This window comes from Geotrypetes seraphini, chromosome 1 (assembly GCF_902459505.1).
Source record: "Geotrypetes seraphini chromosome 1, aGeoSer1.1, whole genome shotgun sequence".
NCBI classification, from domain to species: Eukaryota; Metazoa; Chordata; class Amphibia; order Gymnophiona; family Dermophiidae; genus Geotrypetes; species Geotrypetes seraphini.
Genome location: NC_047084.1, coordinates 456,105,719 through 456,133,677, shown reverse-complemented (window position 1 = coordinate 456,133,677; position 27,959 = coordinate 456,105,719). Strand labels below are relative to the sequence as shown.

General features: G+C 45.8%; 1 protein-coding gene across 3 annotated transcripts in view; it reads right to left on the bottom strand.

Moving 5' to 3' along the window:
* Positions 1-27,959, bottom strand: part of LOC117349045 (serine protease 55-like) — a 120,665-nt gene that overhangs the window by 33,950 nt on the left and 58,756 nt on the right. For all 3 annotated transcript variants that reach the window (XM_033921944.1, XM_033921934.1, XM_033921952.1), the window contains one exon: positions 25,535-25,794. In XM_033921944.1, coding sequence (XP_033777835.1) covers positions 25,535-25,794 — 260 coding nt within the window. The remainder of the gene's footprint in view (positions 1-25,534; positions 25,795-27,959) is intronic.

Genomic DNA, 27,959 nt, shown 5'->3' with positions numbered 1-27,959 from the left:
AAAATGAGCCCCTTAATAACTTTGGCATATACTAAGCTCTTACTCCTGTGTACCAGATTGTAGCCGCTACTTCAAAAGAGTTACCAGTAAGCTCGATCACATCTATTAGCTCAGAGAGGCCAGCTGAAAATGTCTTGAGGCTGACTGAGTCAGGGTTAAATATTTTTTTATTTGGGAATTTATCCTTCTTAATTACTGATACTAATTTGTCACTGATGGTAAGGTTAAATGAAATTAAGTGGTGGTCGGTCCAAGGAACTGGTGTGTTGACATAATTTACCAGTTTAAGGTTGGCTAGAGGTTCTCCCAAAATAAAAATCAGGTCTAATACATGGCCAGAGGAGTGTGTAGGGGAAGTACCCACCTGGTGAAAGCCAAGGTCAGATAGTGTTGTCCTAAAATCTGCTGGGGCCCCAGTAATGTTGGGATAATCTGTAAAATTAAAATCTCCTAGGACAAAAGTCTGATTATAGATTATTTTTAAGTTGCTTATAATGGCATGTAGGTCTTCCAAAACACTCATGGGAGAGTGAGGGGCTCTGTAACAGGATGAAGATGAATTGTTTATTGTGACATATAGAAAAGATAGTCTGACTTGCAGTGTTATACAGTCACTAGATCATGGCGTGAGATCAGATCTAATAATGGCAGCCGCTCCTCCACCCTTCTTGTCCACTCGAGAGCATGTAAGCACTTGGTAACCTGAGGGACAGAGCATTCCCCCAAAAAAGACCATCTTTGTCTTTCAGCCATGTCTCAACAATCAGAAACATATCCCAGTTCTTATCGGTAAGGATATCGGTTACTATGAGGTCTTTGTTATTAACAGACTTGGCATTTACCATGGCAACATTCAGGTTAGTTGTCAAGGGTGCAGTGGGAAAGATCTAGATTAGCTTTAGATTGTGGGACCTATCTTTAGTGATCCTTCTGTGATGCAGTTCCCTAGGTCACCATACCTGCCCTGACCTTTGATAACTGGGATAGGAAAGCACACAGTGACAATAGTATCTATTATAGCAATAAAAAGATTTAACATTGGGATCAACATTGGGTGAGAATGTGGGAAAGGCTTTAGCAGCTTACTTCATAGTTTGTGGGCTCTGGAAGGTCTACATGACAGGCCCACATGAGAGGTCACACACGAGAAGTCCACATGAAGGGCCACAGAATGGAAGATTAGATTTTTACTTTCAATAATCTTTCTGTTAGTCCCTTCTGTTCAATCCCTTCCCGCAATCCGGGAGTTGCAGAAATCCAAACACTTTTCTGAGCATGTGCTCCTCCTACCTTAGAGAGAGAGTTAGAGCCACCTGCAGTTCAGTCCCAAAGCCAATCAACCAAACCGGAACAAATCCAGGACAAAATAAGGGGGCACGGGGGAACTTCCCCGGCAACATAAACAATTTCTGTTATGGTCTGCTCTGTAAAATATAAAAACAAGTAATAAATAGGCAAAAGGCAACATAGAAAAATACTGAGGAACAATGTAGAACTAACCTGCTTTGTGCAACGAGCACCAACATGAAAACAGCCATCAGTAATATGCATGCTCACAGAACCCCTACAGGATCCGTTTGACTGGCTGGAAGATCCTTAAGCCTGTAAGGAGAATAACCGAGGCTGAAAGAAAGCAGGTGATTCCAAACAACTGAGCTTATACAGAGAGGGCAGGCTGTATGGAATCCTATAGGGATAATTATCGAAGGTGAAAACCTAATCTTCCATTCTGTTACATCCCTTCTGGATTCAGTACGCTAGTTGATGTACCAAAACAATGGCAGCATCTAGGGAGGGACAGAAGAGCCTGCCCTCAACACTGAGGTCTCAAAAGCGGCATCAGAGGAGCCACCACATCCACTCGGTAAAACCAGGTAAAGGTATGAAGAGAGGACCAAGTAGCCACCCTGCAAATTTCATCTGGATGAATCACTTGAGACTCCGCCCACAAGGAAGCAACACTTCTAGTAGAGAGGGCTTTAAGAGAAACCAGCGGTTGCTTGCTGCAGATGATGTAAGTCGCAGAAATGGCTATACGAGTGGGCTGGAGAGCGAGTAATGCCAGCTGAATAGCCCGAAGCCCCAGACGATCAATCGACCAACGCTTCTGATGTGGAGTCCACTGCCCCTGAATGAAGCAGTCCCCACAGTGAGCACCCTAGCCCAACAGCCTGGCGTCCATCATGAGAGGGATCCACTCTGTGATCCAAAGAGGTTTGCCCTGGCAGAGAGCCTCTCCTTGAAGCCACCAGTGCAGACTGCTGTGATCTGGTTCCATCCAGGGAAGTTGCATCTGAAGGTGATGACGCTGCAGAGACCACTAAGAGAGGAGGGACTCCTGTAGAGGGTGCATGTGCTCCTGGCCCAGGGTCTGACTCCAGGGAGGCTGCCACTGAAGATCTCTGATTTGTTTCTGAAGTTTCAGTCTGCGTGGCTCGGGAAGAAACACACATCCCTGCAGGGTGTTTAAGAGAAAGCACAGATACTTCAAGGTCTATGACAGCGTCAAACTGGCTCTTCTTGAAGTTGACAATTCAACCCAAGCATTGTGGCAGAGATACACCGTCTCCACTGCTTGCTCACACTCCTGTCAAGATGGAGCTCGGATCAACCAGTCGTCCCAGTAAGGATAAACCTGGACACCTTGCTTTTAAATATTATTAGAAGTAGGAGATCAACTGCTTTTACACCTAAGCAGCACCAAGACCAACCGCCACTATCGAGAGCTTTTGTCCCAATCCAGCCAGACGTGTATGCTCCTCACCATACAATTTGTTGGAGAGATCAATCTGCCTGCTTTTAAATATCAGCAGCATTGGGAAAACAGCTGCTTTTACACCTAAGCTGCAGCGGGTCCATCCGCAACCACCAAGAACCCACAGACCCGAACCTGCCAGGAATGTGAGATCCGCCCCCCCTACAATTCGATAAGAAGATCAACTGTTTTTACACCTAAGCAGCAATAGGACCAGCCGCCACTACCGGGAACCCTTTGCCACGATCCAGCCAGACATATAAGATCTTCCCCCAGCATTCCATTGGATAGATCAATCTACCTGCTTTTAAATATCAGCAGCAGTGGGAGAACAACTGCTTTTACACCTAAGCAGCATTGGGACCAACCGCAACTACCAAGAGCCCATAGACCAGATCATGACAGGAGTGTGAGCTCCACACCTCCTGCAGTCCGCTAGGAAGATCAACTGCTTTAACACCTAAGTAGCAGCAAGACCAGCTGCCTATAATAGGAGCCCTTGCCCCGATCCAACCAGGCATGTGAGCTCCTCCCCCTATATCCCGTTTAAGAGATCAATCTACCTGCTTTAAATATCAGCAGCAGTAGAAAAACAACTGCTTTTACATATAAGCAGCAACCACCAAGAGCCCACAGACCCGATCCTGCCAGGAGTGTGAACTCCTCCCCCTGCAGTCCATTGGAGAGATCAATCTGCCTGCTTTTAAATATCAGCAGCAGTGGAGATCAACTGCTTTTACACCTAAGCAGCAACGAGACCAGCCACAACCACCGAGAGCACACAGACCCGATCCTACCAAGAGTGTGAACTCTTCCCCCCATGCAATCCGCTAAGAAGATCGACTGTCGGCTCCAGGCGGCTTTCCCGCAGAGGAGAGAATCCTGCATTCACCGTGGGCCTCATCTGGGGCAGCCTCCTTGGAGCGGCTGGGGCACGGGCAGTGTGTCTGGGAGGGAATGCATGGATGGGAGAACATCGCAGGGGAGGAGACATAGGCATCCTGGGACTGTCTGCCAAGTCTCTTCCCTGAAGAAGCCCTTTCTGGAAACGTCAATCGCTCCTCCTAAACTTACTTGCTCCACTTCATCACTGACGCTGAAACCGTGGATTGAAGACAAAGTTTTATTTTATTTTTCTTTCCAGCTTATGATTTATCTTTAATCTTATCTATTGTTTTGCCTTTTGTCTTTGTTTTGTTCTATTTCTATCATTTAAATTTCTCCAGAATTCTACTGTTCAACGGCTCCCCCTTCTGCTTCTATTCCTTTCTCTCCTCTCTTCTACCTTCCAAAGTATTTAGATCAATGCTGTCTTGTTAAAATGTTTATTTTATTTTTATTTTTCCTCTAACTCTACTTTTCACTTCTCTATTACCCTCCAGGTACTTTAGTTAGATTGTGAGCCTTCGGGACAGTAAGGGAATTTTTCAAGTACCTTTCTTATTTCTAATCTTAATGTATATTTTCTGTAAACCGCTTAGAACCTAACGGATGTAGCGGTATATAAGAAATAAATTACATTACATTACATTACCCTGCCTGTGGAGAAAGGGAGATACAACTACCATCACCTTGGTGAAAAGTGTGGGGTGCTGTCACGAGCCCAAAGGGCAGAGCTGTGAACTGTAAATGCTGTTGCAAAACATGGAAATGGAGAAGCCTACGATGCTCCAGGTAGATTGGAATATGGATGTAAGCCTCAGTAAGTTCTGAGGACACTAGAAACTCCCCAGGAGAGACAGCAGCTACGACTGTGCACACAGTTTCCATGCAGAAATGAGGAATCCAGCAGAAATGATTGACTAACTTGAGATCCAGAATGGGTCTCCAATCCTCTGAGCCTTGAAGCATAAGGAGTATCTGCCTGAGACCAATGCGACATCTGGAATGGGCCCTACCACTCGGATGTCCAAGAGATACTGCAGGGTAGCGTGAGCTTGGGACTCCTTCTATGGCTGACCTGTTGGAGAGCCAAGAAACAGATCCAGAGGGATGTAAAAGAAGTCTATCTTGTGCCCCTCCCGTATGATGTCCAATACCCACTGATCCGAGGATATTCAAGCCCATTCCTGGTAAAACTGAGAGTTGGCCCCTGATATGAGGAAGCCCCACCTGACTTCTAGCATCATTGGGGCTTTTTGGGGGGCATGGGCAGCAATGGCATGGAAACTGAATAACTGAGAACATCTGGAATTGGAATTGTTGTAATGGGGTCAGTATCCCTGGGAATATATCTGGGTGGAAGAGCCCGAGGATCCCTGACGAAATCTACAGGAGGGATGAAAAGTACTATGGTCCACTCCTGAAGTCTAGTGAGATTTGTTCATAGGGAGAAAGTTAGGGCGGCAATCAGCAATGCTGGCCATGAAGTCATCCAGACCATTCCCAAAAAGAAGCTAACCTTTGAAAGGAAGTCTGCTTAAAGATCATAAAGGGCGTCAGCCACATAATCCACACCTTCCATCAGTAGCTGGGGACAGGCATCCTCTTCCGCAGAGGGCACTCGGTGCAATCTCGTATAACATACACGCACTGCAAAGGAGGCTGCCGCTGCAGCCTTGATACCTGAAGAAGCCACCTCAAAAAAGTTTTTCAAGATACTGCGATCCTGGGAATCTTTAAGTATTACACCCCTATCGACACAGAGGGCTGTGCGCCTGGTAACCTACGTGACACCGGAATCTACCTTGGACAGGATCCAATGAATAAAGCCTAGCCATAGATTTAGAGAGCCAGGAAGAGCTTTCTGAAGTATCCCACTGTTCTGTCACTAGACCGATGAGCTGTGGGTGGGATGGGAAAAGGAGGACAGCACATTAGAACGGACTAAGATGTATAAGGTCGAGAGTCCAATTTAAGCTCTATCAGGGCATCAGCACTGAAATGGTGAACAGAGACAGACTTAAAAAGTGTGTGGCTGGTGGGGTCCTGACCCTAATCCGGACTTTCCAAGATATCATGCTGACTAGTCCTGGCAAGGGTTTCAGCAGGATCCCAAAATAGAAACAGTGTTAGGAGAAAGGATAGGCATAATATCCGTATGACAACCAATGCAGTCCAGATCAGACATAGCTGGATGAGAGGGCTCCTGAAAAGGGGACCTCCGGCACCGAACCAACCGGCTTGAAGGAAGGCAATGCACTCGCCGGCTGCGTCAAATGAGCTGGATCAGAAGTATACACGCCTCAGAGGAGCTGAATAAAATTCACAGAAAATTCACTTTTCAAAAATAAAAATAGCAATCTGGGGTTTGGGGTGGGAGACCTGAACCCTACCCTCAGAAACTCTCAAAAATGAGTTTTACGTAGATTTAACCTTCTGATATAATTCTCCATTTTCTCCACTTTATTACTCAATCCCACTAACCCCTGACCATAAGCCAGTGCGTTAGATTTACTTTACTTCAGATCTTTTTGAGCTTCCTCCATTTTCCTTTCCAATTCAAAATTTTTAGCTTCCTGGGTGATAATTCTGGTCTTAACAACTTGCAATGAATTATCCATCAAAGTTTTAATACCAACCACAATCTTCTCCAAGCGTGCAACAGCATCCCAGATGGAATCCAAAGTGACATGTGAAGGATTTATCATAGGAATAATGCTGTGCTCACCAGTATTCTGTTGTTGACCAAATTCCAAAGACCTGGAACTTCCTCGGGGCCATGAACCTCCCACAGCTCCTTCAGACTCCAAGGGGAGCTTAAACTCAGCTCCTATACTGGTCTCCTGCATACCAGCATCTCCTTTCACGCTCTGGAGCCTCCCTCCTGGAGACGAGTTTTCTGCAGCGCTTCTCTCGCCCTGTGAGCTCATCAATGGCTCGGCGTTCATCTGCATGCCTGGATTCGTGGGTGGAAGTCTTTCTCCTGGGCTTAGTGTAGTATCCAGCACAGATATGGCCGCCTCCTTGCCAGCACCTGTTCCGGGGAACATCGCCGTGGGGATCAAAAAACATTCGATGGAGGAAAGGGGATTCGGAGAGGACTCAGAAGGGTAATTCCTAACTTTCCCCTTCCTCTTACCTATCGTAACCACAATTTCAATAGCGATATCGCTTAAAGAAAAAAGTTCTCAAACTCAGAGCCCCACAGCATCTGATCAATTAGAACTGCTTAAGAGATATCTGATGGAACTTCTGGGAGCCCCAAAAGAAGCTGTGCCTTCATTTTCTTGAGTTTACTTTGTGCTGGGGGAAAAACGACAAGCTCAAGTCCAGGGAGAATTATCCATGGACAGTTTGAATGTCACTCAGTTGTTGGAAACATCTACTGAAGAAGAGAGTATAAAATCTACACTCCTGGTGATATTCGTTTGAGTCTGATAAAGACTGGATGATGAGATTGTTTTTTCGAAATAAAAATAAATTAGTTTTTGGAAGGAAACGTTTGGGGTTTTCCTGATAACTGTGTGGAGACACAGGAAAAAAAGGAAGCAGTTTTTGATGTTGAGCCCTCAGGTGTTATTCCTAGGAGCCCATTTCTTTTTATGTTTTCCTTGTAAATGCTTAATTGTATTTGAATCAAATAGGTATCTTTTCTTTGATCCCAAACAATTGAGGGCATTTCTTGAAAATAAGTGTAAGATACAGGTCCAGGCTGAGGGTCCGAGGGAAGAAACTGGAGAATAGTTTAATGAGGAAGACTCTCAGGCTCACGCATCTTTGAGTTACATGTTTTGGGCCTGCCCCGCAATCCAACAGTTTTGGAGATATCTTGGCCTATATACCACTTCGCTTTGGGGAAGGCGATGGCTTCCGCAACCGAGGGCGTTATTTGGATTTTATAATATAGCCTCGCCCAAACCCAGGGGAATGTCAGCATTTATCTCCAGAGCTCTTTTGATGGGAAAAAAAGCCTTCCTCACCACCTGGCTCTCCCGTGATCCCCTGTCATATGCACAATGGAGATCCCCAATGATAGTGCACGCAACACTGGAGAGACGCATGGTGGGAGACTTGACTCTTGGCCCGGGTCGCAAATTTTGTCAGGTGTGGGAGCACTTCTGGCAGGACCTCACACCGCGTGCTCGCAGTAGACTTTTGAATCTTTAAGATTTTATTCCCACTCTCAGCTGTTGGACCGGCCATGGATTCTTGGGGGGGGATGGGAGGGGAACTGATTATATTGTTGAAAATGTTATTTCCTGAATGGTACTACTGTTTGTATTTGCTTCTTACTGCTGGAATAATAAAAATCAGTTAAACATAATGAGGAAGACTCTATAAGTTAAATTCAGTTGCGATGCCATCAATTTGTTTGTAAATTTTTCTTTGCTTATTCTTAAAATAAGAAGGCCTCCTTTTCCTAATTTTCTCCCCCTATTGATTAGTGGGCTTATAGGGGATCCAGTTATAAAAAAATGTTTTTTCCTAAAGTACATGATTGTATAATTGGAAGTAATATAAATGTTTGAAATAGCTGTATCCTGTTTCCTGAGGCATGTAATATATAAATGAGTTTAATAAAAATTGAATTAAAAAAAAAAAAAAAAAGTTTTACAGAGTTGCACAGACCACCCTTGAAGTTCCCACAGGAAATAATGGAGGTGTACTCACAGTCTCTGAAGTACCTGTCTTCTAGCTTTGTATTAGAGAATGACACGGTGATTGTTACCCACCAAAATGGGGAGAGAAAAAATAGTGGTCACTGTGGGGACAGGGACAAGGCCGTTCACCATCCCATGGAGCAGTGAATGGTCTTGTCTCCGCAATGAAGCAATCACGGATCGCAGTCCAGCATCCCCACCCAATTGTTGCATCCCGCGTCCTGCCATCTTCCTCCCTCCACCTCACCTTAGGTGCCGACTTTAATTCTTCTTCTCCCAGCCGCAAGCTTTCAATAAGCCGCGTGTGGCTACTTGAGTTGTTGAATCTTCTTCTCTGATGCAATTTCCTGTTTCCAGTTGCATCAGAGGAGAAGATTCAACAATTCAAGCAGCCATGTGTGTGCGGCTTATTGAAAGCATGCGACTGGGAGAAGAATTAAAGTCGGCACCTAATGTGAGGTGGAGGGAGGGAGATGGCGGAATGCTGCGATCAGGTGGGAGGGGGCTGCTGGACCACGCAATCCGTGATCGCGCATGTTCCCGGTTCACACTAGGAAGGAGGGAGTGAAAGAGAAAGAGATGCTGGGCCAAGGGGCAACCCTGCCCGACATTATGAGGCAGGACCTACTTTTACTGAAACAATGGTCTAATACTTGGCAACTGAGTTTTAACGCCAAAAAGTGTAAGGTTATGCACCTTGGTAGCGGTAACCCCAGCAGTACATACACCCTGAATGGTGTAACCTTGACAAGAACTGTCACAGAACGAGACCTGGGTTTAATCATTAGCGAAGATATGAAGGCTGCCACTCAAGTGGAGAAAGCCTCGGCCAAGGCTAGACAAATGCTGGGTTGCATCCAAAGAAGTTTTGTCAGCCGTAAGCCTGAAGTCATACTGCCATTGGTGAGACCTCATCTGGAGTATTGTGTTCAGTTTTGGAGGCCACATTATCAAAAGGATGTGAAGAGAATGGAATCAGTTCAGCGAATGGCCACTAAGATGGTCTCAGGACTCAAGGATCTCCCATATGAAGAACGTCTAAGCAGGCTACAGTTATATTCTCTCAAAGAACGCAGAGAGAGGGGAGACATGATAGAGATGTTCAAATATCTTACAGGCCGTACCGAGGTGGAGGAAGATATCCTTTTTCTTACGGGTCCCATGGCATCAAGAGGGCATCCGCTCAAACTCAAGGGTGGGAGATTTCATGGTGACATCAGGAAATACTTCTTCACCGAAAGGGTGGTTGATCATTGGAATGTCCTTCCACGTCAGGTAGTTGAAGCCAGCAACGTGCTCGACTTCAAGAAACGATGGGATAAACATGTGGGTTCACTTTCGGGAATTGCTTAGGGGGGTGTTATTTTAAGGGGAGGGTTCTTTTGAGTGGGCAGACGTGTTGGGCCGACGGCCCTTTTCTGCCGTCATACTCTAAGAGAGAGAAAAAGAAACCCACAGCAGGAAAGAAAGGGGAGGACAGGCAGGTGAGCCAGATGCTGGAAGCAGTGAGGTGGGGGGGGGGGAGAAAAAGGGAAAGAAGCTAGATGGGGTTGCAGAGAAGAGATACATTGGTGTGGAAGAGGAAGAGAGGGGAAATCTGGACACAGGAAGGTAACAGAAACAGACAGGAAATTATGTGCATGGGGACATAGGGACAGAGACATAAAGAGAATATACATGGGGATGGTTTATGGACACAGGGAAATTATGTGCATGGGGACATAGGGACAGAGACATAAAGGGGAGATACAGGGGGGGATTATGCGCATGGGGGCATAGGGACAGAGACATAAAGAGAATATACATGGGGATGGTATATGGACACAGGGAGGCAATGGTAGCCAGATACATAGGGGAGATATTAGAAATGGGTAAAATAGGAACACAGAAACGAGATAGTTTGTGGGGATGGGATGGGGAATGAGCTCGCAGTCTCCTGCGGCTTGCACAAATTACATTGTAACACGCCACGGAGGTAAGAGGGAGGGAGGGAGGGAGATGGTCAGGCTGCGCAAGGGGTGCTGAAGGGCAGTAGAAAGGAACAGATGCTGAAGGAGTGGCGAGAGGGAAGGGTGGTGGTGGAAAGGAATGGAACATACACTGAAGGGGGGTGGAGAGGAACAGACGCTGAATGGAAATGTGAAAGACAATGGGGAGAAGATGCTAAAAAGAAATGGGGAACAGAGTGGGGAGAAGGCGCTGGAAAGGAAGAAGACAGAGATGCCAGAATATGGGGAGAGCGGAGGGAAGAAGATGGGTGGCAGGCCAATTGGTGGGGGGTGAAGGGAGAAGCACAGTAACAGAGCAAATGGAAGACGCAGAGAGAAGACAGACAGTGGATGGAAGGAATTGAATGAGAAGATGAGGAAAGCAAAAACCAGACAACAAAGGTAGAAAAAAATTTTCTATTTATTTTATTTTTTTTTTGCTTTAGGATAAAGTAGTATATTAGTTGTGTTGATAAAAATTTATAAACAAAGCACTGCCAGCTGAACATCTCTTTCTCTAGTTCAGCAGCCAGAACTTTGATTTATAAGGAAGGAATAAGCTAAATATTGCAGTACTGAGGCTTGTATGGATGCTACGTGGACAGTGGTTGCGGGGATGGGGCGGGGACAGGGATGGTGGTCACAGGGATGGGGCGGTGACGGGGACAAATTTTTTCCCTGTGTCATTCTCTACTTTGTGTACTGCAGCTGAATGGAGAAAAAGGATTTTCTGCTTCAGAACTGCTCCAAAATTACCTGACTTGAAGATCTTTGGACTGCCAGTTGGATGGACTCCGACTGTAACTTCTGTCCATACGACTGGGAGCATGAAACACAGCCTGTGCCCTGAAACACAGAGGGACTTTACACAGGATGCATACAGCCTGCACTTAAACCCCTGACCAGCTCTCAGGAGAATAGACCCCAAGTCTGAGAAGGGTGGCACACAGCAGGCTGGCTCCAAAGGTCCACCAAAGTTTCTTTGTGAAGCAGTAGTCCTGCTCTGCGGGACTGCATCCTTTCCTCCGGGAGAGGACATCACAAGGGGTCTCATGGCACTGAAGCCACAAAAAACAAGCAAACTTTAAGTTACTAAAATAAGAAAAAGATGCAGAGCAGATCAGAAGTCTTATGCACGGATTGCTTGCAGAAATTGAAACTGCAGGGGGTCTAACTCTCTCTATAAGGTAGGAGGAGTACATGTTCAGAAAAGTGTTTGGATTTTTGCAACTCCCAGATTGTGGGAAGGGATTGAACACCTAGAGTAGGGAATCGGGAAGGGACATAACAGAAAAGGCTCTTTGGTGTGGCCCTTCGGCCCTTTAAACATGATGCAGTACTGCCCCGATATTGGTGGATAGGACCAGGAGATACCATCAGCAACTCCAGTAGGTTAAGGAGGGACTGCTGAACTTCCTTCTTACCCTTCAGGAACATGATGGGCCCAAAATGGGCTGAAGATGTACTTAAAGAATTCATTTGTGAACCCATCAGAACCTGGGGCCAAATGACATTTTAGATTCTTTATGGAATTCTTTTGCTTGGAGAGGCCTATTAAGATCTGCAACCATTTTGGGAGGCCCGACTGATGTAAATATTCTGTAAATTGATCTGCAGAAAACTCAGGGTCTGATATGTATGTGTCAGAAAAAAAAAGTCCAAAAATACCTGGTGCCAGTTTTAATCGATGAAGTGGTGAGGATGTTTGAGGAGTATGGTGAGTCTGGAATATCTGGATGTGAAGCAATGATATGAACACCCCTGAAGCAACGATTTGATGCAAAATGGAGGGTTCCCCGTTGGGTGTAAGGACTGCCTGGCCTGGATTTGGAGGCCATTAGCAGCTAAGTTATTTTTCTTACTTTTGCTGTGGATGTTATGAGCTGGACTATACTGCCTTTTGTTACATTCACCCACTGACTTTCATCTGTATTAGGCGTGCTGTTTGATACCACCTGGCAGGCTACTTTAGTTGCCTTGTTTTCTTGGACTATTTTTCAGCATTTACACATAAATAGCTTTTGTAGGAGTGGAATTTTTTTGGCCAGATGAAGCTGAACTGAGTCCTTTTCTCCACTTCTTTTCTTTTTTCCCTTTCTCTTTGGGGAGTGAATGTTGTTGGTTGTAAGTAAGGCCTTGTACTGTTGCTGGGTGTGTGTATCGTTTGTCCGTGTGGGGCTTGTTTTTGAGTGAATAGGGGATATATTCGGGCCCTAATCCTTGAGTATTTATTTCTGGGGGATAAATTCCCCAATTAAGCGCTCCAAAATTTTACAACATTTACAGCACCATAAGGTGGATGTGGCATTTCTCCAGGAAACCCATTTGATTGACCTTGAGCATAGAAAGTTGAAACAGTGGTGGGTGGGGGAGTGTGTAGCAGCTTCTACAAAGGGGAAACACAGGGGGGGTCGCGATTCTGTTCCGTAAGGGTCTCCTTGATACTTTACAAATTTTGGCCAGGGATGGGGATGGCCGATATGTGCTCTGTCAGGGGGTGATCCAGCAACGGGAAGTGGTATTTTGCTGTGTCTAAGCACCTAATGACAGTGATCCGGCATTTTATGCTAACTTGACTCACTTGTTATTGCCCTTTGCTCAGTTTTCCTTGTTTGTTGGGGGGGACTTTAATGCAGATCGTGATTACAGTTTGGATTGCACGGGCCCGAAAGGAGCTCCTCATCAGGTTGGGGAGAAGGAGCTCCATAAATTTGGTGATAACCTGGACTTGATTAATACCTGGAGGGTGCTACATGGTGTCAAGAGGGATTACACCCATATGCCCCGGGTGCAAGGTACTCAGTCCCGCATAGACTATATTTGGGTGACAGAACCGGTGTTTCGGGACTTGGAGTGAGCGGAAATAGGTCCCTATACAATTTCAGATCATGCCTGGGTGCAAGTGTGGTGGCAGGAGGGAGGGAGGCCTCCAGGGGTGTGACGCTGGGTGTTTCCGCTCACCTTGTATGGGGATCCGAAATATAGGGAGAGGTTGCTGGGTACATGGAAAGACTATAAACGGCATAATGCTCACGCAGAAGGGGACCCCATCTTGTTCTGGGTAGCCGCAAAGGCAGTGCTGAGGGGGGATACTCTTAGTTACAGCAGTCATGTTAAAAAAGCTTGCAATAAGGAAATTTTGCGTCTCGAAAGGGACATAGCTAAGGCCCGGAGGAGGTATGGCTTGTCTGGTGACCCGGTGCACAGGCAGGAGCTGATGGAATATCAAGTGGCCCTCAACTCCCTACTAAATCAGCGGGCACAAAAATCCCTCGCATACTATAAGTACAAGCTTTATAGATATGGGAATAAGGAGGGTAAACTGTTGGCACGCCTGGTTTCAACCCGGACTGGCCCACGTAGGTTTCGGGCCCTGAGGAACGAGCAGGGGGGGAGAGTCACTACAGATCCAGAGATAGGAGCAATATTTTTTCAATATTTTAAGAACTTCTATGCCCCCCCATTGGAGAAGGGTGTATCGGCTGGCCCCTATTTGGATGGGATCATGTTGCCCCGTATCTTTGAGAAAGACAAGGAGTGTCTGAATGTGCCTATTTCACCGGAGGAAGTGTATTGGGCAATAGAGAACAGTCCTCTGCTGAAGGCGCCGGGCACGGATGGCATGCGCATTGAATTTTATAAAATTGTAGGTAAGGAGATCATTTAGCCGCTCGCTTGGATGTTTAATATCATAGTTGGAGCGGAGGCTTTACCAGAGGGTATGAACATGGCCTGCATTTTGGTGTTGCCTAAATCGAATAAAGACCCCGAAAAAGCAGGCTTATATCGTCCTATTTCGCTATTGAATACAGAGGTCAAACTGTTAGCAAAAATTATGGCTAATCGGATGGCGGCTGTGCTGCCTTCCCTTATCCACGAAGCTCAGGTGGGATTTGTGAAAGGGAGAAAATAGCTAAAAATGTAAGAAAATTGCTTGTCTTTGGAACAGCGGGTGGCGTGCAATCTCCCATCAGTGCTGGTTAGCTTTGGGATAGGGTGAGGTGGGATTTGCTATATGATGCTTTAACGGCCTATAGTTTTGATGGTTTTATTGTATCAGAGGTGCGAACAATGTATGCCCTACCGCAGGCTAAATTGGTGTTGAAAGATTTTGAAACAGACTGGTTCCTGATTTCCAGAGGGATGCGACAAAGTTGTCCCTTATCGCCGTTATTATTTGTGCTTACCTTGGACCCCCTTATTCAGGATATATATGCCATGCCATCTATATGGGGGATTGGTATTGGAGCCACTACCTTTAAGTTATTGGCCTTTGTGGATGATATCTTAGTACACCTTATGGAGCCTATACCCTCTTTAACGACCATCTTGGAATTGATTAAAGAATATAGTGATTATGCAGATTTCCGCTTAAATTTGGACAAATCAGAGGTGTTAGCGTCCTCTGTGGCGGTTCAGGCCCTATGGGGGAATGGGTTTCCGCTGATTTGGGCACAGGGGCAGTTTGTGTACTTGGTGACTTTGATGACTATCGAGGTTCCCCAATTATATCGCCTTAACGTGGACCAACTTCAGCGCCAGTCGGTGCTCTTGCTGGATACTTGGCCCCTTTCTCTGATGGGGCGCATTTGCATGGTTAAGATGTTTATCTTTCCCAAATGGCTGTATGTGCTGCAGACACTACCGTTGTGTTTGACGAAAAAAGATTTGCGCATCTTTTACGAAGGGGTTACTCGTTTCTGTTGGGCGGTCAAAAAAACGAAATTACAGTTGTCTCAGCTACTGGGGAATTGGCAAAGGGGGACGTTAGGTTTACCGGATGTTCAGGTCTATAATTATGCGTGTTTGCTTCGCCATTTGGGGGACTGGGTGAATTTGTTTAGCGGCTACACCCCTCTTCAGATAGAATGAGAGTTTTTTTGCTCCCTATGATGTGTTTGCATTACTCCATAGTCCCCGGAAGGCACTGCCATCTTCTATCAGACCCAGTGTATTATTTTGTACCTTGCAAGCGGCCTGGCATTGGTTTGTGCAGGCCCTGGAAGGGGATCCGACGGTCACTGATCTATTGCCTTTGCGGGGTAATCCAGCCTTTCCTCCGGGTGGGGAGTCCCATGAGTACTTATTCTGGGAAGAGAGAGGAGTTTCTTGACTAGAACATCTTTTGGGGGCCGATGGGAGCTGTTGACCCATGCAGATTTGCTGGCTAAGGTGGGAGAGATCTGGGGAGTGCAGTTCACGTGTCACCAAGTGGAGCATTTTGTGGGATCCCTCGACAGAGCACAATTGCACATGCATTTGGGGGCCAGGCTGTGGGAGTTGTTTGCTCAGGAGGAGGGGTTGTCCCTTTCTGTGTCTAACATTCATGCTAGTTTGCAAGAATTACAACTAGCTAAGGACTACCATCTCATCCGGGGTAAATGGGAGGGGGAGTTGCAGATTAATTTGGGACAATGGGATGTAGCATGTACCTTGAGGGCTACCCCTGGGGTGACCTCGTGTGCTTGGTTGCGAGAAACATATTATAGAGTGACCTTACGCGCTTATTATACTCACTAGTGTTTAAGCCCGTTACATTAACGGGTGCTAGTAAAGCCTCCTTCCCTCACATGTCCCCTATTTTCAGCCCCAGCTCCAAACCCATTTTAACCCCCCCCAGTCCCCTTCTCCCATCTGTTCACTTTCAGTCCGAGCCCCCTTTTCTCACCAGCAGCATTTCCCTCCCCACTTCCCTGTCCAGCAGCACCTCTTCCCTGCTCCACCTGTCCCTCTTCCCTGCTCCCCCTGTCCCTCTTCATTGCTCCCCCGGCCCAGTAGCACCTCTTCCCTGCTCCCCATGTCCCTCTTCCTTGCTCCCCCGGCCCAGTAGCACCTCTTCCTTGCTCCCCCGGTTCAACAGCACCTCTTCCCTGCTCCCCCTGTCCCTCTTCCTTGCTCTCTCGGCCCAATCCCCTGCGAAGTCCAGGGAAAACTTAACCCAGCAAATGCATGCGTGCAAGCCCACACAATGAGCTCAGGGGCGATGCAAAATGCCAAGCCCCGTTGCTGTTTATGGAAGTTCTGCAGAGTGCATAAAACACAAAAGAGGTATTTGGGGTAGATTCCTCCCTTCCCCCCAGCACTTATTCACCGCGGACCCGTACAATGCAATCAACCGAAGAGAGCTGTGAGTAGGCGTGAGGGCGGCAGGGGGGTTTGGAGGTCGGGACGCGTGCGGCAAGCCACCGCTCACGTCTGAAGATTTAAAAAAGGCGGTAGACATTGGGGCGCGTGCGGCAAGCTGCCGCTCGTGTCTGAAGATTTTAAAAAAGCGGTAGGCATTGGGGCGCATGCGGCAAGCCGCCGCTCGCGCCTGAAGATTTTAAAAGCTCCCCTGGATCGGTCTGCCCAGCTCCTTACCTTAGTTGAAAGACGCTGCGGCAGCGCCTCTTCGCAGGAGCAGGGTAGACCGAAGAACAGCATGGCCGACAGCCGCCGCATCTGACATCCGCCTCGGGGGAGGAGAGAGTGTTTCGCATGCGCATTCCTATCCGAGGTGCCCTACAGCGCACGGAAAACGGAACACGCGATGGGAATGCGCATGCGCGGCTTAGCCTTTTATTATATTAGATACACAATTGTATTACAGTGAAGTTCTGCCTACACCGCTGTGTCATAAATGTGGGACAGGGGATCACACATTGGGGCATGCCTTTTGGTCCTGCCCCATTATTCAGCGCTTCTGGAAGCGCGTCATTTCTTATATGTCAGGGTTAATTGGTAGAGTCTTGCGCAGTACTCCGGCCCACTTTGTATTGGATTTGCCAGAGGCTTTTGGCCATTTGCCTAGGGGACATTGGGCTCTCTGTAGGAAGATGAGCTTACTGGCCAGGAAATGTATTCTTCAGTTCTGGACAGTCCCTGACCCTCTGACGTTTTGGCATTGGCGGAACCAGTTGCATCAGTTGGCCACCTGGGAGGCGCAAGATGCTGGAAGGGCTAGGAAGCGAAAGATGCTGTTCTTGAATATCTGGGAGCCATATCTGCAGTCCTTGCATCCAAAGGGACGCAGTGAGGTTCTAAGATGGGTGTCCTAATCTGGGCGCTCAGTTTGTAGGGCTGAAAGAGCAATGGTGAGCAATGGTGGGGCGGGGGTTGGAGAGTACCACTGGGGGGGGACTTGGGGAGAAGAGGTGGGAGGGTATTGAAAGGTTCTGGCACTTAGTCATGGGTATGTTCTGTGGGGGGATGTGGCATCTTTGGAGCTCATCAGAGTCCAGGGCCTCGGAGTGCCTTTCTGTCACCTCTGGCCTCGCTTGCCCTGAGTAGATTAGAGGGGGGGGAGTTTTGTTGTTGTTACTCTTCTTCTGTACATGCTTGTTATAGTGTTGTATATGATGCATCATTGTTTGTACTGTGCACCATTTGTGTGCCATTGCATTACTTTTGCTGTTGTTTGCATCAATAAAAAATTGTTTGAACGGCCCTCCAGAGATTTCACTAAAATCTTAACCCCGCACTGAAGATTTTTGTGTTTTAAATTGCCACCCCTCCATGTCTCCCAGATGGTGAAGCAAAATGGACCTGGCCCACCCATGTTCTTTGGAGTATATGGTGTTCTGAATCTGTGAGTCTAGTCTCCTGGAGACATGCTGTATATGGCTTATAATGGTTTAAAGCAGCCAGGAATTTGATTCTTTTAATTGGTAAAGTAATTCCACCCACGTTCCGGGAGATTAGTCTAGTGCAATGGTTCCCAACCCTGTCGTGGAGGACCACCAGCCAGTCAGGTTTTCAGGATAGCCCTAATGAATATGCATGGAGCAGATTGGCATGCCTGGCACCTCCATTATATGCAGATCTCTCTCATGCATATTCATTAGGGTTATCCCAAAAACCCGACTGTCTGGTGGACCTCCAGGACAGGATTGAGAACCACGGGTCTAGTGAATTGAGTTGACTTAGGGGGACCTGTTAACTATATTACTGCTTGACAGAATAGCTCTAATAACAGGCTTGGGAGCCCAGCTTCCCCCAAAACTCATTCCTTCAAAGCCAGTTGGCAGTAGAAATGTAGTAATCTGAGAAATTAAGTACTGGTAAGTCATGTGATGCATCTTTGAGCCAATTCACAAACTTTTATAGCTCTGCCGAAAAAACCCAACACACATACTCTCCTACTAAATCTCCCTTTCCCCATCCCTACTTCCCAACACCCTCTCCCTTCCTTACCCACACATCCTACACGGCGAGAGTAAGGATAACTTCCTACAATGTCGGGCCCTCTCTGCCTTCTGATCAATCAGTTTAACAAAGCATTATTCTTAAAGACACTAGCAATTGCTGTTCAACATAGTAATTCCAAATTTATATATATTTGGAATTACTATGTTGAACAGCAATTGCTAGTGTCTTTAAGAATTATTCTCTGTTAAACTGATTGATTGGAAGGCAGAAAGCTGAAGCTTAGTGCTTTCTGTTGTGTTTGATCCATATAGCCTAAAGCCTATATAACAGTGGTTCCCAACCCTGTCCTGGAGGAACACCAGGCCAATTGGGTTTTCAGGCTAGCCCTAATGAATATGCATGAAGCAAATTTGCATGCCTATCACTTCCATCATATGCAAATCTCTCTCATGCATATTCATTAGGGCTAGCCTGAAAACCCAATTGGCCTGGTGTTCCTCCAGGACAGGGTTGGGAATCACTGCTATATAGGACCTCTGTATTCTAGCATTCAGGTCTATAAACAGCCTTCAGCTTGTGAGGTAGAAGTGATCATGGTATTAATGAAATCCTGAGCTGCCTCTAGGGAGTCCATTGTTTTCCATCTACCTCCATGGAAAACTTTCTGTATTTAAGGGTACAGAAGCATGAAGTGAATTTGCTTCTCAATTAATTTTTTACATAATAGGGTAAAGCTCCTTGCTTTTTCTGAAGTGCCAGGGAGTAATCCCACACTGCTCCTTGTGACCCTCCATTACCCCAAGTATGTTAGATAGATTGTGAGCCCACTGGGACAGATAGGGAAAATGGTTAAGTACCTGATAGTAAACCACTTAGATAACCTTGATAGGCAGTATATAAATACCTAAAATAAAAATAAATAAAATAATCCTGGAAGATGCTGACTGGGGATCCATCATATTTCAGTGAGTCTCTTTTAACCTTGAATGCCCTAATTAACTCAACTTTGTGGGCATAATTATGCACCTTTGCTAGGACCACTTGCGACCTTACATCAGTTCTGTCTTCGACCAAGTCAATGTGCTCTCTCAAAATAAATGGGCCCCCTTCCCTAAGGCAAAGGGAGCTCCTCTTGTAGCCAACAGTTCCGTATTGCCATTAATTTGGTTTCTGGGAGTATTTCGGGCAGGCAGACAGACTAGAGATTATCCCTTCAAGAGTGGTTGTTTAAGTCTTCTATCTTGTTGGACTGCCCTTCCACATGCTCCTGCAAGGCCTTCAGCTCCACCTCACGTGCAGAGGCACTGTCCTCTATGCTCGACACATGCTGTTCCAGCATACACATTTTCACTGAAATATTGGCTACCAACGTCTCCAAGTGAGTGATTTGCCCCAAGAGTTCTGCCAGGCGAGGGTCAAGAGCTTTTTTGACTGCCATGTTAATTTCACTATATGCTCCTGTGACAATTGAAGTGTGAGTTTGGCAGTGCCGTCTGCCATTTTGTCTTCCAGCAGCTTCCCCTTGACTCGTCTATTCTGAAAGTTAGATTTGTTAAGAAATTCTGAGTGTTAGATTTGTTAGAAATTTTGTCCATGCAAGAGAAATCAAAGTCCTTGTGCATGCCAAGTGTGAAACAGGAGCCTTTCCAATGGCGATGCTGCTGGATAAGCAGAGAGAAACCGGAGCAGAGCTACCACACATCTAACTCACTCTGTTCATTGGCAGAAGTCCCCATTTAGCATATTTATAAATTATCTGGAAATTGGAATGACAAAGGAAGTTATTAAATTTGCAGATGGCACAAAACTACTCAAAGCTGTCAAAACACCTGAAGACTGAAAATTGCAGGACCTTGGGAAATTGAAGATTGGGCATCCAAATGGCAGATGAAATTTAATGTGGACAAATGCAAAGTGATGCATTGTGGGAAGAATAATCCAAATCATAATTACCTCATTCTAGGGTTTACTTTAGGAGTCAGCACCCAAGAAGAAGATCTGAATATTATTGTTGACACTATGCTGAAATCTTCTGCCCAGTGTGCAGAAGCGGCAAAAATCCAATCAGGATTCTAGGAATTATTAGGAAAGAGATGGTAAATAAGATCAAGAATAATGCCTTTGTACTGCTCCATGGGGCAACCTCAGCTTGAGTATTGTGCAGAATTCTGGTCACTGTATCTCAAAAAAGATATAGTGGAATTAGAAAAGATTCAAAGAAAAGTGACCAAAATGATAAAAGAGATGGAACTCCTCTCGAACGAGGAAAGACTAAAGAGGCCGGGTCTCTTCAGCTTGAAAAAGAGACAGCTGGGGAGGGGGATATGATCAAGGTCTAAAAAATCCTGAGTGGTGTAGAATGGGTAAGAGTGAATCAATTTTTCACGCTTTCAATCAGTACAAAAACCAGGGGCCACTCAATGAAATTACATGGCAATACTTTTAAAATAAATGGGAGGAAATATTTTTTCATTCAAAGCTCTGGAACTCATTGCCGGAGGATTTGGTAACAATAATTAGTGTATCTGGGATTAAGAAAGGCTTGGACAAGTTCCACTGAGGAGGGTGTAACATAGTGGTTAGAGCTACAGCCTCAGCACTCTGAGGTTGTGGGTTCAAACCCTGTGCTGCTCCCTGTGACCCTGGGCAAGTCACTTAATCTTTCACTGCCCCAGGTATATTAGATAGATTTTGAGCCCAACAGGACAGATAGGAAAAATTCTTGAAGTACCTGTATGTAAACCACTTTGAGTGTGGTTGTAAAACTACAAAAAGGTGGTATACAAGTCCCAATCCCCTATCCCTCCTATTGAGATAGACATGGGGGAAGCCATTGCTTGCCCTAGAGTGGTAGCATGGAATATTACTATTATTTGGGTTTCTGCTAGGTACCAGTTACCTGAATGGGCCACAGGAAACTGGGCTAGATGGACCATTATTCTGACCCATTACGGCTATTCTTATGTCTACACTTTAAACTGCAAGGAGTGCAACAATAAAACTTTCCTGTGATTTTACTATAACGTACTATTCCACTTCACACAGGCTTTATGTGTTTTTCTAAAAACTTACAACTAATATATAAGAAAACTCGCTATTGTAAATCAATATTATATATAAATAAAAATATACTGGTATGTATATGTTCAGATACCAGTATGTTCATATACCAGTATGTATATGTGCTCAGATCCACATGCCAAATTGCTTAATTAAACTCAAAAGCAGAGGCAGCTAGCTGGGACCATCATTGCCACAGTACAGTCCCAGATGTGCCAAAGTCTATGCCATAACCAGATATAAGGTTGCACTTATCTGGAGACATGGCTGTTCACTCAAAGCTGCTCTCCATTCTGCTGGAAAGATGCCCAAATCACCTGTAAACACCATAAAATTAAACGTGCACCCTTGAAGGTGCCAAAATCCGATCCCTCTACTCGAGTTTCGCTCCATGCGTCATCAGGAGGGAATATACTCTCGGGTTTGAGGCTCCTGCCTTGGGAGATGCCTCTGCTTTTGAGTTTAATTAAGCACTTTGGCATGCGGATCTGAGCACAACACTCAAACATATACATATATTTTTATTTATATACTAGTGTTTAAGCCCGTTACATTAACGGGTGCTAGAATATATGGCTGTCTGTCTTTCTTTCTTTATGTCTCTCTCCCTGCTCCTGTTTCTTTCTTCCTTTCTTTATGTCTTTCTCCCTCCTGCAATTTTTTTCTCTCTCTCCCTGGCACCCTTTGCCTGTCTGTCTTTATTTCTGTGTCTCTCTGGTTCCCTGTCTGTCTTTATTTCTGTCTGTCTCTCTCCCTAGCCTCCTTTGTCTGTCTGTATTTCTTTCTGTGTCTCCCCCCCCCCCCACTTTCCTTTGCAGAAGCAGCAGTGCTATTTCCCTTCCCCTCCAGATCCCTGTGAAATAGTAGCAGCATTTCCCCCCACCCACCCCCCATTCCCTTCTCTCCCCCCCCCACTTTCCTTTGCAGAAGCAGCAGTGCTATTTCCCTTCCCCTCCAGATCCCTGTGAAGTAGTAGCAGCATTTCCCCCCACCCACCCACCCATTCCCTTCTCTCCCCCCCCCCCACTTTCCTTTGCAGAAGCAGCAGCGGTATTTCTCTTTCCCTCCAGGTCCTTGCTGAAGCAGTAGCAGCATTTTCCCCCACCCCCCATTCCCTCCTCTCCCCCCCCACTTTATTTTGCAGAAGCAGCTGTGATATTTCCCTTCCCCTCCAGATCTCTGAGAAGTAGTAGCAGCATTTTCCCCCACCCACCCCCCATTCCCTTCTCTCCCCTACCACCACTTTCCTTTGCAGAAGCAGCAGCGGTTTTCCCTTCCCCTCCAAGTCCCTGCTGAGTAGTAGAAACATTTTCCCCCACCCCCCATTCCCTTCTTACCTTGAGCTGCCCTGCTCCGTTCGGCCCCTCCCCCTTCCCTTCCCGTGTGCTGGCCTGCTGCGGCTGAAGGTTTTTTTCGGCGACTCCTCCTGTTAAAACTCCCCCCCCCCCTCCCGCAACCGCTCCTGTTCAAAGCGGCCTGCTGAGGTTCGCGGCCGCTGTAACGAACCTCGCAGGCCGCTCTCCAACTCGGTAGCATGTTCCCTCTGACGCGATTGCGTCAGAGGGAACGTGCTACCATGTGGAGAGCGGCCTGCGAGGTTCGTTACAGCGGCCGCGAACCTCAGCAGGCCGCTTTGAACAGGAGCGGTAGCGGCTGTTGCAGGAGGATTGGGGGGGGGGAATTCGTGAGCGGCGGCAGGATCATGAGGCGGGATTGAGTTTTTCGGCTTCCCCTATCTGGGGAAACCGCCGTGCCGAACTGAGCTGCGCGTGGGGCCGTAGTAAGCGCGGGGCATGCTGCAGTCTTGGCGGCCACGGACATACGGATCACGGAAGCACGCCGATAAGACTGCGCTTGCGCCGCCTACGGTTTTATTATATAGATAATACTGATTTACAACAGCGACTTTTCTTATATATTAGTTGTAAGTTTTTAGAAAAAGCACCTAAAGCCTGTGTGAAGTGGAATAGTATTCTTATGTCTAGACAGAAGTATTACACAAGCTCTAAATAAGTGTTCATGTCTAAGGCACATATGTGTGTAGGTAACCAATTAGGCTGCTGTTCTATAAAGGAATATAAGTGCTTATGTTCGTTTATAGAATAGGGATCTACCAGATGCTCTCTTATAGAATTGCCCTTCATGTGCCATTGAAAATCTGGTCTGACCACCTTGGCACTATATGGGTAATGCTGGCATGGTCTGTGAGCACGGCAAAGGAAAAAGTCATCTGGGTAATGCTGATATTCCACTCCAGTACCTGAATAGATACCTCGGCAAGTTAGGTCAGCCCAATAGCTGTCCTAACTTTCCTGGTTAGCTATCTGTATACTAGCACTCAATATTGGTTGCACCTTGATAGCTTCCAATGGCTGCTGAATATTCACATTTTCAACACCAGTATCCAGATATAGAAAAAACCATGGCAGTAGGCATTTTAAAAAACATTGACTGATGAGGGTTTAATATTAACCAAACAGACAGAACGGCAAGGGAGGTGTCTTTTCAACCAATGATCGAGTCTTTATTGAAAGCAAATGGGACCATTTGCTTTCAATAAAGACTCGATCATTGGTTGAAAAGACACCTCCCTTGCCGTTCTGTTTGTTTGCATATATCCCAACATGAGATGTTCTTCTGTTTGCCTGTCTTGCTCTTTAATATTAACCCCAATATTATTTGCCAAGTTAGTTATAGAATTAAAAGTGAGAAATAAATTAAAACTGAGAAATAAAGTGGCTCAAAGTCACACACAAAGGCCTCAGTACAGTAGGCAGTGCATTAGAACGATGAACTAAGCTTCAGTGGACAGTGTGCTAATGTACACATTAAAAAACCCAGATTACGGTGGCATTATAGAGTATGAGTTGACAGAAAAAACAGTGCACACTGCTATGGTACTATGCAGTGGTTTACTACATTGGGACTAAATTGTCTCCCGTTCTGCAGGGCTAATGCACTGACAGGAAGGGAAACCTTTTAAACAAAATGGCTGGCTCTCCATCCCCCATCCCACATAATGAAAATCCCCTGGTGGCCCAGTTTTCCTGGACCTCCCCTTGACCTACGCCACAAAAATTCTCTTGGGGCCCAAAGGGCTGCCAACACTATCTCTAGAACCTTCTGACCTTCCACTGAATTGCCACCAACTGCTGGGGCTATCTGGTCCAGGGCACCCCTTGCCCACCACCCAGTATATTGAGGCTGTTGACCAGAGAACCTCTATAGTGGTGGACAGACTACTCCAGACCAATCATACTTACCTGGTCCAGGGAGGAATTCAATGACAGTGTCTGATCTCTAATGGTACATCAGGGCACACTGTAGGAGTCAGTCAGTGTTGGGCTCAACAGACACTTCCATTTTCCAAGATGGTATCAATAAGAGAAGGTAAGACTAGGTAAGTATGAGTGGTCCAGCAGAATAGAGGAGAGTCTTATTGGCATTGGATGCTCTCTAGTCCAGGGCCTCTCTGTGCCAGGTGTTTATGCCAGAGGTAGCCTGAACAGTTTGCTCTGGGTTGGGGTGTCACAGGAGTCTGGGGGAGTCAGGAGTTTGGGGGATGTTTGGACACTCTCTAGTTCATTTTTTTCTCCTGCACTACATCTTTATTCCAGCCCTGAGCTGGATTAAAAATTTAACACTATGAGAAGAACAAAAAAACTATGGTATATTTTAGCACTTTTTTTTTTTTACATTGGGAATCAAATTTGGCATTTTGCATACATTTTGCACACCTATTGTACTACCCTTTAGTGCAGTGGTTTTATTACCACAGATTTTCCCACGATAAAAATTTTTTTTAATTGCATTGAGAATAAGATTAGCATGTCTTGGGTGAGCCACTGTATTAAAAGGATAGTTTGACATACTATACCAGGGCCTGAGAGGGGACAGGCCAGGATTAGAATACACAAGTTCCTGAATTCCAATTCAGCACTCTAATCTTAGTGATAATATATCTACCTCAACGCCAAGCCATTATTTAACTTAGATTCCATTGCTGCTCCCTGCCTATTTTGTTTCCTTTGTCCTCCCCTCCTCAATATGAATTTCCAAACCTGATTCTAACCAGCGCAGCCCTGCTAGTCCACATCTGTCCACGTTTTTGATGTCCATATTCAGGCTTTGTGTCACGGAGAAGGGTCTGACATACTTCCAAAACAAGATGGGACCCTCGAGCAGGATCAGAGCGATATCATTTCCCACACTGACATTCTCATCATGACCAGCATGTGGAAAGATGCGGTCAGCTTTGATAACATCACCAAAGTGATCTGGTCCATTCAGGCCCACATAAATGGCAGTGTCATCTGGCTCCCTATGAGAAGGAAAAGAAGCAATGGAAAAAATTAGCACATGTCTTATACATATATAAATATATATAGGGCCCGACAGTGGCATAGTAAGGGTAAGCGGCGTCTGGGGCAGTGGCGCCCCTCCCCTGCCCTCTTCCCCAAACCCCCTGCCACACGTGCGCACCCTTCTCTTTCCCTTTTTAACTTATCTGGTGTGAGCAGCATGTCCATGTCAGTGTCAGCTCGCCCCTTGACGTCACTTCCTAGGCATCGGTCCCGGAAGTGACGTCAGAGAGAGCACTGATGCCGACATGGGCAGCAACCTTGTGCTGGGGAAGTAAAAAAGGTATGCAGAAGGTAAAGGGCGAATGTACACGGCAAGGAGTGGAGGAAGGATGCCCTACCCGGAGTGGATCATCTCCCCCCCCCCCCCCGCACCCTGTTTACTATACCACTAGGGCCCGATATTCAGCCCATGTCGGACATTGAATGCTCAGGGTAGACTCTGACCCAGATTTTCAATGTTGGGCCTAATTCAGGCACAGAAGTTGAATATCTGGGTCTTGGCTGGCTGATGAAAGTTAACAGGTATAAAGTTAAGATAGGTTTTTTGCTGGCCTAACTCTATCCAGGCAATTACCCAAGGGAATCTTTTACTAAAGATAAGCATAAGTTATCTACAGCAGGGCCATAGGGAAAAAATGGGTCCTCTGGCAGATAATGAAAGATTAGGTTTATACCTTCGATAATCTTTGTTAGTCCCTGTAGGATTCCATATGCTAGGTGTTCAATCCCAACTCGCAATCTGAGAGTTGCAGAAATCCAACATTTTTCTGCGTACATGCTCCACCCCCTTAGTCTGAGAGCTAGCAAACATATGCAGTTAATCCCAAAGTCAAGCCACATACCTGAACAAATCCATGACAAGGGGGTACGGGGAAAGATCTCCAGCAGCATAAACAATTCTTAAACTGAACTGCTCTGCAAAACATGAACAAATAATAAAGGCAACTCAGAAAAAAATCCCCTTTGAGGAATAATGTAAAACTAACCTGCACCCTAAGAAAGGCCTTCGATAATGTGCATACTCACAGAAAACTCCCCACAGGATCTGTCAACTGGCTGGAAAACATTAAAGCCTGTAAGGAGAATCATCAAGGCAGAAAGAAGCAGGCTATTCCAAACTGAGTATACACAGTAAGGGCAGGTCGTATGAAATCCTACAGGGACTAACGGAAAGAAGATTATCGAAGGTATAAACCTAATCTTCCAGTCTGTTACATCCCTTCCAGATTCCATACGCTAGGTGACATTCCAAAGCAATGGCTACATCTAGGGAGGGACAGTAAAGCCTGCTCTCAACACCAAGTTCATAAAAGCTGGCATCAGAAAAAGCCACCACATCCACTCAGTAAAACCAAGTACAGTAACAGTACAAAGAGAGGACCAAGTAGCCCGCCCTGCAAAGTTCATCAGGATGAATCGCACGAGACTCCGCCCACAACGCAGTCACACTTCCAGTTGAGTAGGAGTTAAATGAAATCGGTAGCTGTTTGCCACAGGTGATGTAAGTTGCAGAGATGGCCATTCAAATCCATTGAGTGATTGAAGCCTGGGCTGCTGGCCAACCACGGCAAGACGCAGTAGTCAGGATAAATAGGTGATTAGACCAAGTTTCCAAGTTTATTTAAATTTCTTAAACCACCTATACAAGGTTTCTAGCCCCTCAAATTTGTAATTCGCTCCCGATCAATATAAGAGAAGAAAAATTACTTAGTAAGTTTAAAAGTCTTCTAAAAAGCTGGCTTTTTAAGGACGCTTTTAACTGAATCATTTAAATTCTACTATATTAGGCTACTTTACAGTTGACTAGTGGTGCTGGTAAGCGAAAATTAAGTGGGTAACCTTCCCCAACCTCTTGTTTTATTACCTATCCCTTTTTATTTGTTTACAAATTTTTTTTTTCACTCCCTTTTCACATGTATTGTTTTGTTTTGTTAAAATAGTTCCAATTGTCTTGTTTTGTTTGTTTTTTTTAACCTAATTTTTAACTAAATGTAAATCGCATTGGATTTGGATTTTGCAATCAAATCAAATATTTTAATAAACTTGAAACTTGAAAATGGGTCTTTGCATAAAAATAATGTACACATGACCTAAGTTTGTCAGATAAACATACAGATACAGT